Source organism: Bidens hawaiensis, unplaced genomic scaffold, assembly GCF_021521415.1.
Source record: "Bidens hawaiensis isolate Kalapana, Puna unplaced genomic scaffold, B.hawaiensis_p1.1 tig00025779_1, whole genome shotgun sequence".
Taxonomy (NCBI): Eukaryota; Viridiplantae; Streptophyta; class Magnoliopsida; order Asterales; family Asteraceae; genus Bidens; species Bidens hawaiensis.
The window spans coordinates 304,996-318,035 of NW_027494127.1; the positions used below are offsets into that span (position 1 = coordinate 304,996).

The 13,040-nt window shown below is 35.2% G+C and overlaps 2 protein-coding genes across 2 annotated transcripts; both read right to left on the bottom strand.

The window, feature by feature from the left end:
• Positions 1-10,103: 10,103 nt before the first annotated feature.
• On the bottom strand, positions 10,104-10,727 carry LOC143572233 (uncharacterized). Its single transcript, XM_077057450.1, has one exon. The coding sequence runs from the start codon at positions 10,725-10,727 to the stop codon at positions 10,104-10,106; it is 624 nt and encodes a 207-aa protein (XP_076913565.1).
• Positions 10,728-11,462: 735 nt separating this feature from the next.
• Positions 11,463-12,101, bottom strand: LOC143572234 (uncharacterized). Its single transcript, XM_077057451.1, has one exon. It carries the CDS (start codon positions 12,099-12,101, stop codon positions 11,463-11,465), a length of 639 nt encoding a protein of 212 aa, XP_076913566.1.
• Positions 12,102-13,040: the final 939 nt, after the last annotated feature.

A 13,040-nucleotide genomic window follows, 5' to 3' on the forward strand; every position in this document is an offset into this window, starting at 1 on the left:
AAGCTAGAGTTTGAAAAATGTAGATTAACTCACCAGAGAGTAACTCCTTCGGTTAGAAAATATGACCAAACCATCGTTCTCATTTTGTTAAAAGAGTGGAAATATTTATTACTTTCGAAAATAAATGTGTTTATGATCAAGGGTGTAAAGTGTAAATAGTATATAGCTTTATTAAAAGTTCGGGAAAAAAAACCTTAAGACTATTAAGATTTAAACAGGTTTATGAAGAATTATGGAAAATTATTAAAAGAAATAGACCAACGAGGGAATGTCATGTCATAAGTAAGTAATGAGTTTTTGTAAAGTTACGGAGACAAAAGGTGGTCATGGTGTTCGGTTCTTGATTGCGAGGATGGACTTATTGGAGTATGTTTCATAAGATAGGGGAGGGGGTTGGGTTGTCTTTTCTTATACGAGTCTACGTGGTTCACAAAACCGTCTCTACTGAATCTGTGGCAAATTCAGTCAATGTACTTTTTTTGTCATGTGTAGTAGTGTAGTTGTATTAAAAATTGAGTAAACTGCGGTTTTCGTCCCTGTAGTTTTAGTTTGTCCAAATCTACGGTAGTAGTCCAATAGTTTTAAATCTGAGATTTTCGTCCATGTGGTTTTATTTTACTTGCAATTAAAACCCGACCACACTAACCCCGTCAAGTCTGGTCGTTAAACTCATCAGTGTGCCCCTCACGTGAGAGACATCTTTGTTCTTTTTCTACCCAAATAAAACCCAACCCTAATTTACAAACCACTCGCGTGAGGGGCTGAGGTGTATTTGAGGGGGAAAAGGACAAAATTGCACCTCACGTAAATGGCACGCTGATGGGTTTAATAATCAAACTTAACGAGGTTAGTGGGGTCGGGTTTTGTAGGGCTAATATTCTATATAAGTATTAGGATTGTGTATTTCTTTAAATTTGCTAATATTCAGTGTATTACGTACCTAAGTACATTTATTTTATACGGACCGAAATGTAAAAGTTGGAGAAATGGAGACCCTATATAAAGGGTCATTTAACCCATTTCTCCACAACCAACTCCACACATCTCATTTGAAATAAACAACACCTTGGAAATAAAGAGAGTTTTCTCTCGACCAAACACCCAACTTTATCTTTCCATCTTTTGTGTTCATACAAACTAAGATCCGAGATCCGAGTGTTCTTAGTGATTTCCGCTAGCTAACAGCACGGATTGATCCGAGTAAAGTTGTTAGATCCATCCAAAGAGGACCTACAACTGGTATCAGAGCTTTCGGCTCAACTTTTGTGGTTTTCGGATCAAACTTTTCAGGTTTTGATCTTAGTTTTTGGTAGATTTGAGGTTGTTTTACTTGTTACTCATTAGTTTTGAAGTGCTTTACATCTTTGATATACCCTTCAACAAGTCAAAGTGTTCGAGTCGAGTCAAAGTCATCGAATTGAGTCAAAGTGATCGAGTCAAAGTGTTCGAGTCGAGTCAATGTGATCGAGTCGAGTCAAAGTGATCGAGTCGAGTCAAAGTGTTCGAGTCGAGTCAAAGTGGTCGTGTCGTGTCAAAGTGTTAGAGTCAAAGTAATCGAGTCAAAGTGATCAAGTCAAAGTGTTCGAGTCAAATTAATCGAGTCAAAGTGTTGTCAAAATAATCGAGTCAAAGTGATCAAGTTTGAGTTTGACTCAAACTAATCGAGTTTGAGTTTAACCCGTTGACTTTGACTTTGACTTGTTGACGACCGTTGACTTTGACTCACTGCCGTCATCGTCCTCGATGACGCGTGTCCCATCATCCCGAATGGCACAAGAGTAGATCTAATACCACCAGTAATATCCGGCCCCTCGCACCACCAATATTGTCCTCTCTGCCCACGAAGAGCTAACGAATTTGTTTTTGTTTTTGGTTAACAAGGATGATGCATCATCACCTCAAGTCTCACTACTCACGAGGTTTAAAGAAACAAGAAAATACGGTATGTTGGGTTTCTATAGCCTCTTTTACGCACTCAATGCAACACTAATATCATGAAAGTACTCCGTATTAGCTTTTGCAAAAATTCTGTGTTATTAATTAAGGGTCTTACTAGAGACATCACCCCAAATTTAAAACACCCACCCAATCCGCCACGGATTGGGCAATCCATGGCATATTGGTGAGGTCTTTTGGAAAAATGTGTTTTTTGTCCTTTTGTTGTCCTTTTTTTTATTTTTTTGTTTTTTTTTCTTTTCATTTATTTTATTTCTTTTCTTTTATTTCTTTTATTTTGTTTGTTTTTGCTTTTGTATTAATAATCTTTAAAAAAATGTGTTTTAAATATTTTTCATTTTAAACCATGTTTCAGGTAAAACCGAGTAAAATTCGAAATTCTCGTTTTAACGAGCTAGTCATTGTTCAAATCACCAAAAATATTTCCTAACATTTTTAACTCGTGTTTCATTTTATATTATTTAAATTTCTAAGTTTGTGATGTGTTGGAACCAAACTTGGTTTAATACCACTATCAAGTGGATTAACATTCGCTTAAACTCGAGTTTGGGACTTTAATTAATAAAATTTCTCAAACTTTTTTTAGCTACCGATTTTATTGAAGTAATTTATATATTTAAATAGAATTGTTTGACGAGTTTGAATAATACGAGGATATAAAATGAATTAAACGAAATTAAATAATCATAAATACAAGTTTTTATTAATAAGAAAGTTCCGAATTACATTTCCGAGCCAGGTTAACATAAACGAATACAAATACGAAAATCCGAGATGTTACAATGACAGTAGAACGACGACGGTGATGATGCTGGGGATAAGCCCACCACACGCAGACGAGACGACGACGCGGGTAGTGCTGCAGTTTAGATTTGTTTTTGTGTTTTGTTTCTTTTTTTCGAACTCGTTGTTATTTATTTAATATTATATATAAATTTTGTTTTGTTTATGTTGTTTCGTTTCAATTTTTCGTATTTATGAGTATTTAATTTTGTTTAATTCATTTTATATCCTCGTATTATTCAGCTCGTCAAACAATTCTATATTTAAATATATGAATTACTTCAATAAAATCAGTAGCTTAAACAAATTTGAGAAATTTTATTAATTAAAGTACCAAACTCGGGTTTAAGCGAATGTAAATCCACTCGATCTTGATATTAAACCAAGTTTTGTTCTAACACACCACAAACTTAGAAATTTAAATATTATAAAACGAAACATAATTTAAAAAGGTTAGAAAATATTTTTGGTGATTTGAACAGTGACTAGCTCGTTAAAACGAGAAGTTCGACTTTCCTTGGTTTTACCCAAAACTTGGTTTAAAATGAAAAATATTTAAAAAGTAGTATTTTTAAAATATTACTAATACAAAAGTAAAAAACAAACAAAAGAAAAGAAATAAAAGAAAATAAAAGACAGCAAAAAGACAAAAAGAACAATAAAGTAATAAAAAAGACAAAAAAAACATATTTTTCCAAAACACCTCACCAATCCGTGGCGAATTAAGTGGGTGTTTTGAAAACACCATATAGTGTATCTAGAAACCCCTTAATTAAAACCACATAATGTTTACATAGTATAAAGTAAAATTGCGTATCCTGTGCTGATTCAAAAGTAAAGCGTATGGTTTTCACATGTATCGTACGTCCATTGCTTCGTGGTTTTAAAAGATTACTTTTGATGTTTATACTTTTATTTCAATTAAAAAGTTACTAATACAATTAAAAACTTTATTTGTTACAATACACATTACGTTCCTTTTTATATCCTAATGTGCATTTGCATTTGGTAACTGTTGTCATATTCTTTGTTTGAATGAAGTTAAAATTTTCTTGATTTTAAAAGTCTTTTTTCCCTTACAAGCATGTAGCTCTTGGTGTTTTGTGTAGTATTTGAATAATTTAGTATTCGAGTTGGCCAAACATTATGTGGCTCTCTCTGTTTCTTAATAACATCTGGAACTATCTCATATACTCGAGTGAGTTTTTTTGAGACGTCATGTTAACCGTCTATACTGATTTTGACGTTGCAAACCTTATTCGTCCATGAACACTATCAAAGAGGAAACTCACCATTAAAAAAACTAAAATGTTTCCGTCGTTGTTCTCGTTCCATAAATAAACCCCCCGAACCTGTTACGACTCAAACCAAAACAACATTTTCTTAAATTGATGTGTTCTAACCCAACTCATTCTGAATCAAACCCGTTTCAACAAGTAACTCGTTTTAATTCATAACCCATTTAACCCAACCCAACTCATTTGCAACATCTGATCTTCATCATACATTCAGTGAAAAAAACAAATCAAAAAGTACATTCAACATAACCATGTGGTATTTATATATATATATATATTAATTTTGAACTTTTCTAGACAAAATGGTGTGTACTGCGTGCTTAGTCAATTGTATATTATTCTTTTGTTTGTTATCTCTACACGTGTGATGTTGCTTTACACCTGTCTCGGTTCCTTATGATAACATTTAGTCTCTTTCATCAGATGATCAGAAGACTCACCCAGATCATCTTGCATTTGTGTCACCACCATCATCATCATCTTGCATTTGTAGTTCTCTTGCAATCACCGTTGTTGCCGGATTCCGTTTTGGAATCCTAAGAGACGGCGGTATCGGTGTTGTTGATGTCATTACTTTGCGCCTAATAACCATTGTTGCCTTCGAATTTGTTGCTGGCTGTCAAATATTGTTCAAGGTATGGATGATAGTTGTGATTTTTAATGTCTTTTTGTTTGATATATATTGTTTTGCTTTGACTTTCAAGTTTGACCTTTGAATTGGTTGATTGTGGTTGTTTACGAGTACCCTGTCCAATTCAGATGGTACAACAAGCAAACTGAAAGGTGCAAACTACATTTGACAAAAGATAAGTTGTGTCTGTGATGCAATGATTTTGTGACTGAGCATTGAGCTTATCGGTATCACGGTTACATAAAGTCGGTTGTGGTTTTTAAATATTTATGCCTAATTTCATGTTTGTTTTAATAGAGGCTATGATCATATGGAAATCTGAATTTGTATTATATGCAGCCTTGACACGAACACATATGTTTGTCCCTTTGTTGTATCTTGGCGGGGCATTAATTATGATAATTAATGTAGATCATACCTTCACGAGTGATATCTGAGCCTCCCCCTCCCCGGACATAAGAATGTGTGACAATACCTCTTTGTTAACCTCCTTCTCTTTGTGGCTTGGGGGCTCCATAAGCAACAGTTAGCTTCGTTAATTGTCGCTCATATCTCTCATGGTTGCCTCTTAGCCACAACTATTGTTTAATTAGTGAATTGTGTTCGGTCTTTGGTTGTGATGATATTCCAGTTTATGGCGTGGCAATTTGTTTGCAGCCGTATACTGGACCTGAGCCACTGCCAACATAAACGAATTTACAGTAACAGTTGGCGACGCTATGATAATACTACATGGCAATATATGCTATATTTGTATGTCATAACTGAGTGTTTTATTTATAATCACGTTTCTGTTTTTTGTTAGCTGTTGCGCCAGGAACCAAAACTGCAGCAAGTTCCTTCCGTTACGTTTTGCCTTCTTTACTTCTTTACAAAGCAAAGTTGTGTTTTTGGGTATGTTTTTCATTGGTTTTTCTTTATTTAAATCCAAAGTATATCATTAAAAATTTGACGTGTCGAGCAGGAAACAAAGTTTTCTTCTTCTGGTATTCACACCTTGCTACACCTACTGTAATTTTTTGGGTTGTGAGGTCTAGAACTTGGGAGCCGGTCGAGGAACATCTGTTTTGGAGATGGTGGCAACCTTTGAAAAGGCCTACAGAAAGGTATTATCATTTTCATGTTTTATTTCTTTTGTTCAGGTGGATTCGGGTCATTTCCGGTAATCGATATTAAAAAAAGGAAAAAGAAAATAGCTTTAGTATAAAAGTTTTGACCTGCCCGACCCAAACCCAAGCTATGACATTCTTTGTGACTTTTTTAGTTAACCAGTTTTAGTTTTTAATCGTAACCGATTACGAATTAGTTGCCTTGCGTTCTCAAAAAGAATGAGAACACTGTGATGACTGGATTTGAAGAATCGGATAAGTTTGGTGTGTTTAATCGGGTTCGGGTATGTGGGGTTTTGCTTAGTTGAGTTTTGGTTTGCTTCAGATTGGGTTCACTTATTGAATAGGGTAATTCAGGTGTTGTGTACTCATGTTTCATGTGACTTTGGGTTAAACTCAGTAATCAAGTTCAACTTTGTGTCAGACTCAGTAATCGAGTTCATGTCGGGTGGTTTGGATCAATTAAAAGGGACACTAGAGTTGTAATGAAAAAGGAAAAATGAAATTAATAAGTTTCTTTTTCCTATTTGTATTTTGTGTTAGTGTCCTTTTAAATCATTATCGATTACCTATGCCGACCAAAAACTCTGCGTTTATTATATTGTAAATTTGCTATTGCTTTTGGTGCAAAATATTTTCTTTGCTCTTATATTGTAAAGTTTTGTTCGAAATACAGGTATGAAAAAACCTGCAAGAAAAGTCAACATACAAGGTTAAACAAGAAATGGAAAGCAAGAATGTATTCCTCTTTTATGTTAAAACAAGAAATGGAAAGCAAGAATGCATTCCTCTTTTATTACTGAATGCCATTTTTTTTGTAACTGTGGAGTTGATTGATGCCCACAAACCAATATTTTGTAACTATGAGACCAATGGCATAAACCTATGTCAACTTAATTATCTTTTGTAAGATGCATAAACCTATGATATATATCAACTGTTATAATGTTCATGTAGTTGATCCGCCATAACGCGTCCGATTTGGTTTCGTTGTCGGTTCATTTGTAGAAACGTGTATATTTATAGCTTGAGTTGAAAAAGCTTGAGTTGAAAAAACTGTTTAATACACTCTTAAAAACCCAGCGCAACGCGCGGGTACTAATCACTAGTTATTATATTATCTATTATCTATCTTCTAATATAAGTAAGAGAGAACTATTATCTATTATCTATCTTCTAATATAAGTAAGAGAGAGTGTCGGCGCCACACTGAAGAATTTTGAGTTTTATATTGTTTGTTTTGTTTTTTTTTTTTCAAATTGATCTTTTATTGTTTTTTTTCACTTTCTGCGTATATATCTATTTATATTGATTAAATGAGACATCCGATGCCACAAATCATTTTAAGGTTTTTTATTGTCTTTTTCTATTTCTGTAATTTGACTTTGGGATTGTATTTTTTTTTTTTTTACCGATCGATGATGTTACGTAAACGAATATCCTTAATGTCTTGGCCCGAAAATGCTCGGGTTTCACTAACACTCTATTTTTTGATTTTTTAGATCTAGCACTACAACTAATGTATGGCAACTAACCGATGTCGCGTAGCCTCATCGCCTCAACGATGCTCGGGTTTTACCAACACCCGAGTATCATTGACTGATGTCACCCCATTGGTCATCTCAAACTTTTTTTTTCCTATTTTAGTTCCGAAAAGTAACGAACGTTATCAAAACCAATTGACCATGTCAGCACCCAAGAACCACAAAGCTTTGTTTTACCAACACGACAACGTCACACCCATGTTTTATCGTTCAAATAATCGTCTATTTAAAAGTTTTATTTTTTAAAACTTAATTTGACGAAATTTTTGGGTTTTTACTTTCGGTTTAACCAACATTGTTTATACCATAACGAACGTAACCGAAACCGAATAAATTCACGTCAACTATCCGTCGTAACGCTTGGGTTTTACCAATGATGACGTTTTACCAATGCCCGGTTTCAATGCTCGAGTTTTATCAACTACTATGCTTAGGTTTTAACGGCTAATTTCGGCGCACAACGCCCGAGTAATTAACTAGTATAGAGTAAAAGAGAAAGTTGGTGCTAAAATGGGTTCCAACATTTCCATATATAACAGATATTTGTGCAACAAAATCAACTAAGTTAGTTGTGGTGTGTTGGTTGTTGTGAAGTTGATAGGTGTTTACTTTTGATTGACCCGGGTTCGATTCTTCTTGGGAAAAAAGTAAATGTCTCTTCTTTTTTTGATTTGTGTGATTCTTCTTCGCAAAAGTAAATGTCTTTTACAATTCTTTTTTTGATTTGTGTGATTTTTTTTTAATTCCATAAGAAACGTAATGGTAACCAACCGAACACCATTTTATTTCTTTTGTTTTAGTTTCAGTATCGTAACTAACGTAACTTAAACCGACCAAAACTGTGACAAACGTGATGGATATCGACCAACGTTACCCCATTTGTCCACCTCAGTTTCTATACTTTTTTTTGTTTTTGATTTAGTTCCGATATCGTAACGAGCGTAACCGAAACCGAACGAACTCACGCAGAATTACGCCTCGACGCTCGGGAACAACAAAGCTTGGGTTTTACCACCGCCCGGTTTTACCGACCGAACAGATGTTGTTTTAAATAGTTAATCTTATATGTTAATTTGATTAATTTAGTTGGGTTTCAACGATTGGGATTTACCAACATCGTCTATACCATAACGAACGTAACCAACGAACGATGACCGAATTCATGTTGACTCACCGTCATAACACTCGGATTTTACCAATGCCGGGAAACCAACGGACCGGTTTATCGACCGAATAAATATGCTAATTGATACGCTATACAAGTGTCGCTATTTCTTTTTTTGTTTTTAGTTTAAACATGTTAACTTGACGATTTTATTTTTTAGGTTTAGTTCTGGTATCGTAACTAATGTTGCCAATACCGACTGAATTCGCGTTGACACTTCGGTATCACACCCGGATTAACCGACAATTTCACCGCGCAACACGAGGGTAAATCACTATATATAGTAAATGTGAATGTTGGCGCCGCTGAAAGCAAGAGAATTATGGACTTAATTTTCGGTGTATTATATATTATTGTTGACTTTAAACGTATGTTCTGTGAAAGTCAAGTGGTCATACTGTTATCGTAACTACTTACAAATTAATTGGAACGCAAGTTCGAGTCCGGCTTACTTGTAGTTTTTTAGTTTTTTATATATTTGGTGGATGATGGTGTAAAGCGTTTCATTTGTGTGAATTATACATGGCAATTACCTTTTTGAATATTATTATTATTATTACTACTACTACTATATATAATTAACAAGTTTGGCGTCGCAAGTGGCTTATTACGTCACTTGGTGGTAACGTGTGGGTGATTTTTTTTTGTTAAGTTAACATAATAAATGTAATGAAACCACTGCTTTAGAGGTTGCTTAGCCGGTATCTGACTGAACTAGCCGGTATCCGACCGAGTTCGCGCAAACCCGTGGCCTTATTTAAAGCCCATGAACGACAACGCTAGCGATCCCCCCCCCCCCTTGGGCGTTGGTCTACTTCATTTTTAATATTATTTTCGTTTTTTAGCTCCGGTACCGTAAGGTACGTCATCAAAACGATCGAATTCGTGTCAAGTTACCGCTTCAACGCTCGGGACCAACAACACTTGGTTTTACCACCGCACGGGTTTGCCAAACAAATAAACACCGTCTTAAATATTTTGCTTTCTTATATGTTAATTGAAGAATTAATTTTTTTGGGTTTTAAGTTTTAACCGTCAAATTTTATCAATGGTGTTTATATCGTAATGAACGCAGCAGGTCGTGACCGAATTCGTGTCGATTCATTGTCGTAATGTTAGGGTTTACCAACGGCTGAATTTCAACATTGGGGTTTTGCCAGTTGTCCCGGTGTAACCAGTGGCGGATCCAGGAATTTTTCTCACAAGGGTCGGGAATTTTTATGGTCGGTACTAATACAACTGTCGGGTCGAGTCGGGTCAAATATATATAAAAAAAAGGATTACCAAACAAAATATTAGATAACAAATATATCAAAGTTGTTCTCTACGAGTTTTCATTTTTTGAAATCTAACCATTACATCATCGACTTTAACATTGATAAGCAAGTCTTTCTCAATTTAACAAATACAACTATCGCTTAAATTTTCATCACCCATTCAATTACGCAAATCAGACTTCACATACTTCATCTCCGAAAAGGATCTTTCAACGGTTGCGAATGCGACGGGTAATACGAGAGCTAACTTTAATAAACGATACACCAATGCAAATGAATGGTGTTTCTTTGTTTGAACCATCAATTGAACAAGACTTGCTAAACCATTCAAGTTTTCAAATCATTTATCTCCTTTCAAATTATCGATGTATGTCGCGAGTTCAACCGGGAGTCTTCTTTTATCACTTTCATCAAAATCATATGGGTATAACTCGACTAATTGTAATATTTTTTGAATAGAAAATGCCCGAAAATTATCACAAGAAGTTAAACAACTCAAAGAAAGAAGTAAGTCGGATGTTACCTCGTTAAAACGGTCCCCAAACTCTTGGATTTGCAAATCTAGAACCGCATTGAAGCAATCATACTCATAATAGTGGCGATTTTTCATGTTTGTCTTTTTTCTTAGCGTTAGTATGTTAATGTAGTCATAATCCGTCTTTACCTCTAGAATATCATGTTTTTCACAAAAAGAGCTAACCTTCTCCACAAACTTGTTATACCCCTCCAACCTAAAGTCTTCAAGTTGCCGCTTGGTTGAAGAAACCAATGAACTCGCGTTCACCAAATCTTGTTCTTTTCTTTGAAGACATTGAGACAATGAGTTTGTGACGTCTAGAATATGCAACATCAAGTGCAAGTAAAATACAAAGTCGTATTTTTTCATTTCCAATTGAAGTCCTTGCGCTTGGCTCATGATAGCTTTCGTCTTACCCGTTTCTTCAACATATTTAAGCACATCCATGATCATTGGATATAAAGTAACCAAACGATCAAGTGTTTTATAGTGGGAATTCCAACGTGTATCTTCGGGCCTTGTAAGAGATAGCTCTTGATTCAACCCACTTCCGGTAACCAAGACACCTCTCAAGTGTTTTTTTTTTTACTTTCTCGAAGCTTATCTTGTCGTTTGCTATATGCGCAAACGACATTTGCTATAGGTGCAACCATTTCAAAAAATCTCCAAATAGGCTTATGTTTGTTCGCAACACCCACAATAACAAGTTGAAGTTGGTGAGCAAAACAATGTATATAAAAAGCCGAAACATTTTCTTTTAAAATTAAAGCCCTTAACCCGTTGAACTCACCCGACATATTACTTGCGCCATCATAACCTTGGCCTCTAATCTTGCCCAAACTAAGTCCATGTCGGCTAAATAAATCATCAATAGCGGATTTGAGAGTTAACGCGACGTCTCCAAGACATGAACAAGCCCAATAAGCCTTTCCTTAACCACCCCATATTTATCCACGTATCGAATAACCACGGACATTTGTTCCTTGTTGGATACATCACATGATTCATCAACTAACAAAGAGAAATAATCTTCACCAAGATCTTCAAAAATTTGTTTTAATACCTCTTGAGCAAAGCAATGTTTAAGATCTTGTTGAATTGTTGGACTTGTCATTTGGCTATTCCCGGGCGCATTACCTAAAATAACCTTGCCAAGCCCTTCGTTTTGTTCTCCCATTAATTCTAAATTTCCAAGAAAAGCCCTTTATTTAATGAATCTTTTGATTCATCATGACCACGGAATGGTGCCCCTGCCTTCACTAGTCTTTTTGTAAGACTACTAGAAGCACCTAATCTAAGTCGATAATTGGACTTTTCCTTCTCACTCTTTTTATCAACAAAAGTTTGTAGCGATTGATCTTGGTTAAGCAAATCTTCACCCATTTTAAAGGCTTTATTATGAAAACTATTAAACTCCCCTTGATGACGTTGAACTTTATCTTGTCTAGTCCAACCGTAAAACCCCTCGCTAATGAAAGCTTCTTGGAGATTTCTAACTTGATCCTTGAACAAGTAGCAATGTAAGCAATAAACACGATCGTTTTTTATACTATACTCTAACCACCCCTTAAAATTAGTATACCAACTAACCGGAAAACGTCTTGAATCATTACCGGTCATTCTATATGGAAATGCCACACCGCTTGGTTGACATGGTCCTCTTAGTAGATATGTTCTTCTTATTGCATCTCGTTGATTCACGTTATAACTAGAGATCGGTTTTCTATCGGCGGGATCCGAAGGAAGATCATCCAATTCAACAAACTCAAGAGTCTTAGAAGACGATCCTTGATTTCCTTTTTGTTTAAGAAATCTCTCCATTATCGGACTCATTATTCTTTCTTCCTATAAGATCAAAAATACAACAAACTTAGCAAGTAATCAAACTATTAACCTAAAATCACAAAATTCCCCCATTTATTTTAACATAATCTAAACATCATTAACCTAAAAATCTTAAAGCCTAACTAAATTAGACATAAATTAAATGTATTATGTATTTATGTTATACATTATCACAAAGATGGATGTTGGAAATTGAGTCAGAGGAGGCATAGCCGCAGTTCGTAGAGGCCGTGGGTTGAGTTGTTTGGCCGAGAAAGGCCGACGCCGATCAGAGGGACGGAGGGACGAGGTCGAGGGTGTGAGTGTGTGACTGATCAGAGGGACAGAGGGACGAGGACAGAGGCTGTGTTCAATTGTTTCTTGTTCAGTTGTTTGCCTATTTGGGCGATCATCAGAATCATCAGAGGCGGTAAAGGGGTTAAAAGAAAATATTAATTTAGAATAGGATTGGGTATTTGGCTAAAAAATTGAGTAGGGTTTTAGTTGGGTCTTGGGCTTAAAATTGGATTGGATATTAAACAAATGGGCTTATTGATATTAATAGAAAAAATTGTTTGTATAACGTTTATATAATTATATTTATAAAATTTCCATTGTATTTTTTAATACGGTTAGTCTCAAAATCTCATGGAGATCATCTTGAAATTATACAGGGTTCGGCTTCAAAATTTCACAGGGGTCGGGGTCAAAATTTTACAGAGGTCGGTCGGGAATTTTTCGGTATATTAACACTAAATTTTTTTTTTCACAGGGGACGAGAGACACCCATAGCTTCTTACTATCTCCGCCCCTGGGTGTAACGCGCTGGGGAGTAAAACTAGTTTAAATAAAACGTTAAAGACATAATATTGCCAAATAATAATAATATTTATATATATTTAATGAACCTCTCTCTTTCCCACACTCACGAGGGTA

Coding starts and splice junctions, on each gene's coding strand:
- LOC143572234 (XM_077057451.1), bottom strand. CDS start 12,101: ATGGAGAGATTTCTTAAACAAAAAGGAAATCAAGGATCGTCTTCTAAG.
- LOC143572233 (XM_077057450.1), bottom strand. CDS start 10,727: ATGGATGTGCTTAAATATGTTGAAGAAACGGGTAAGACGAAAGCTATC.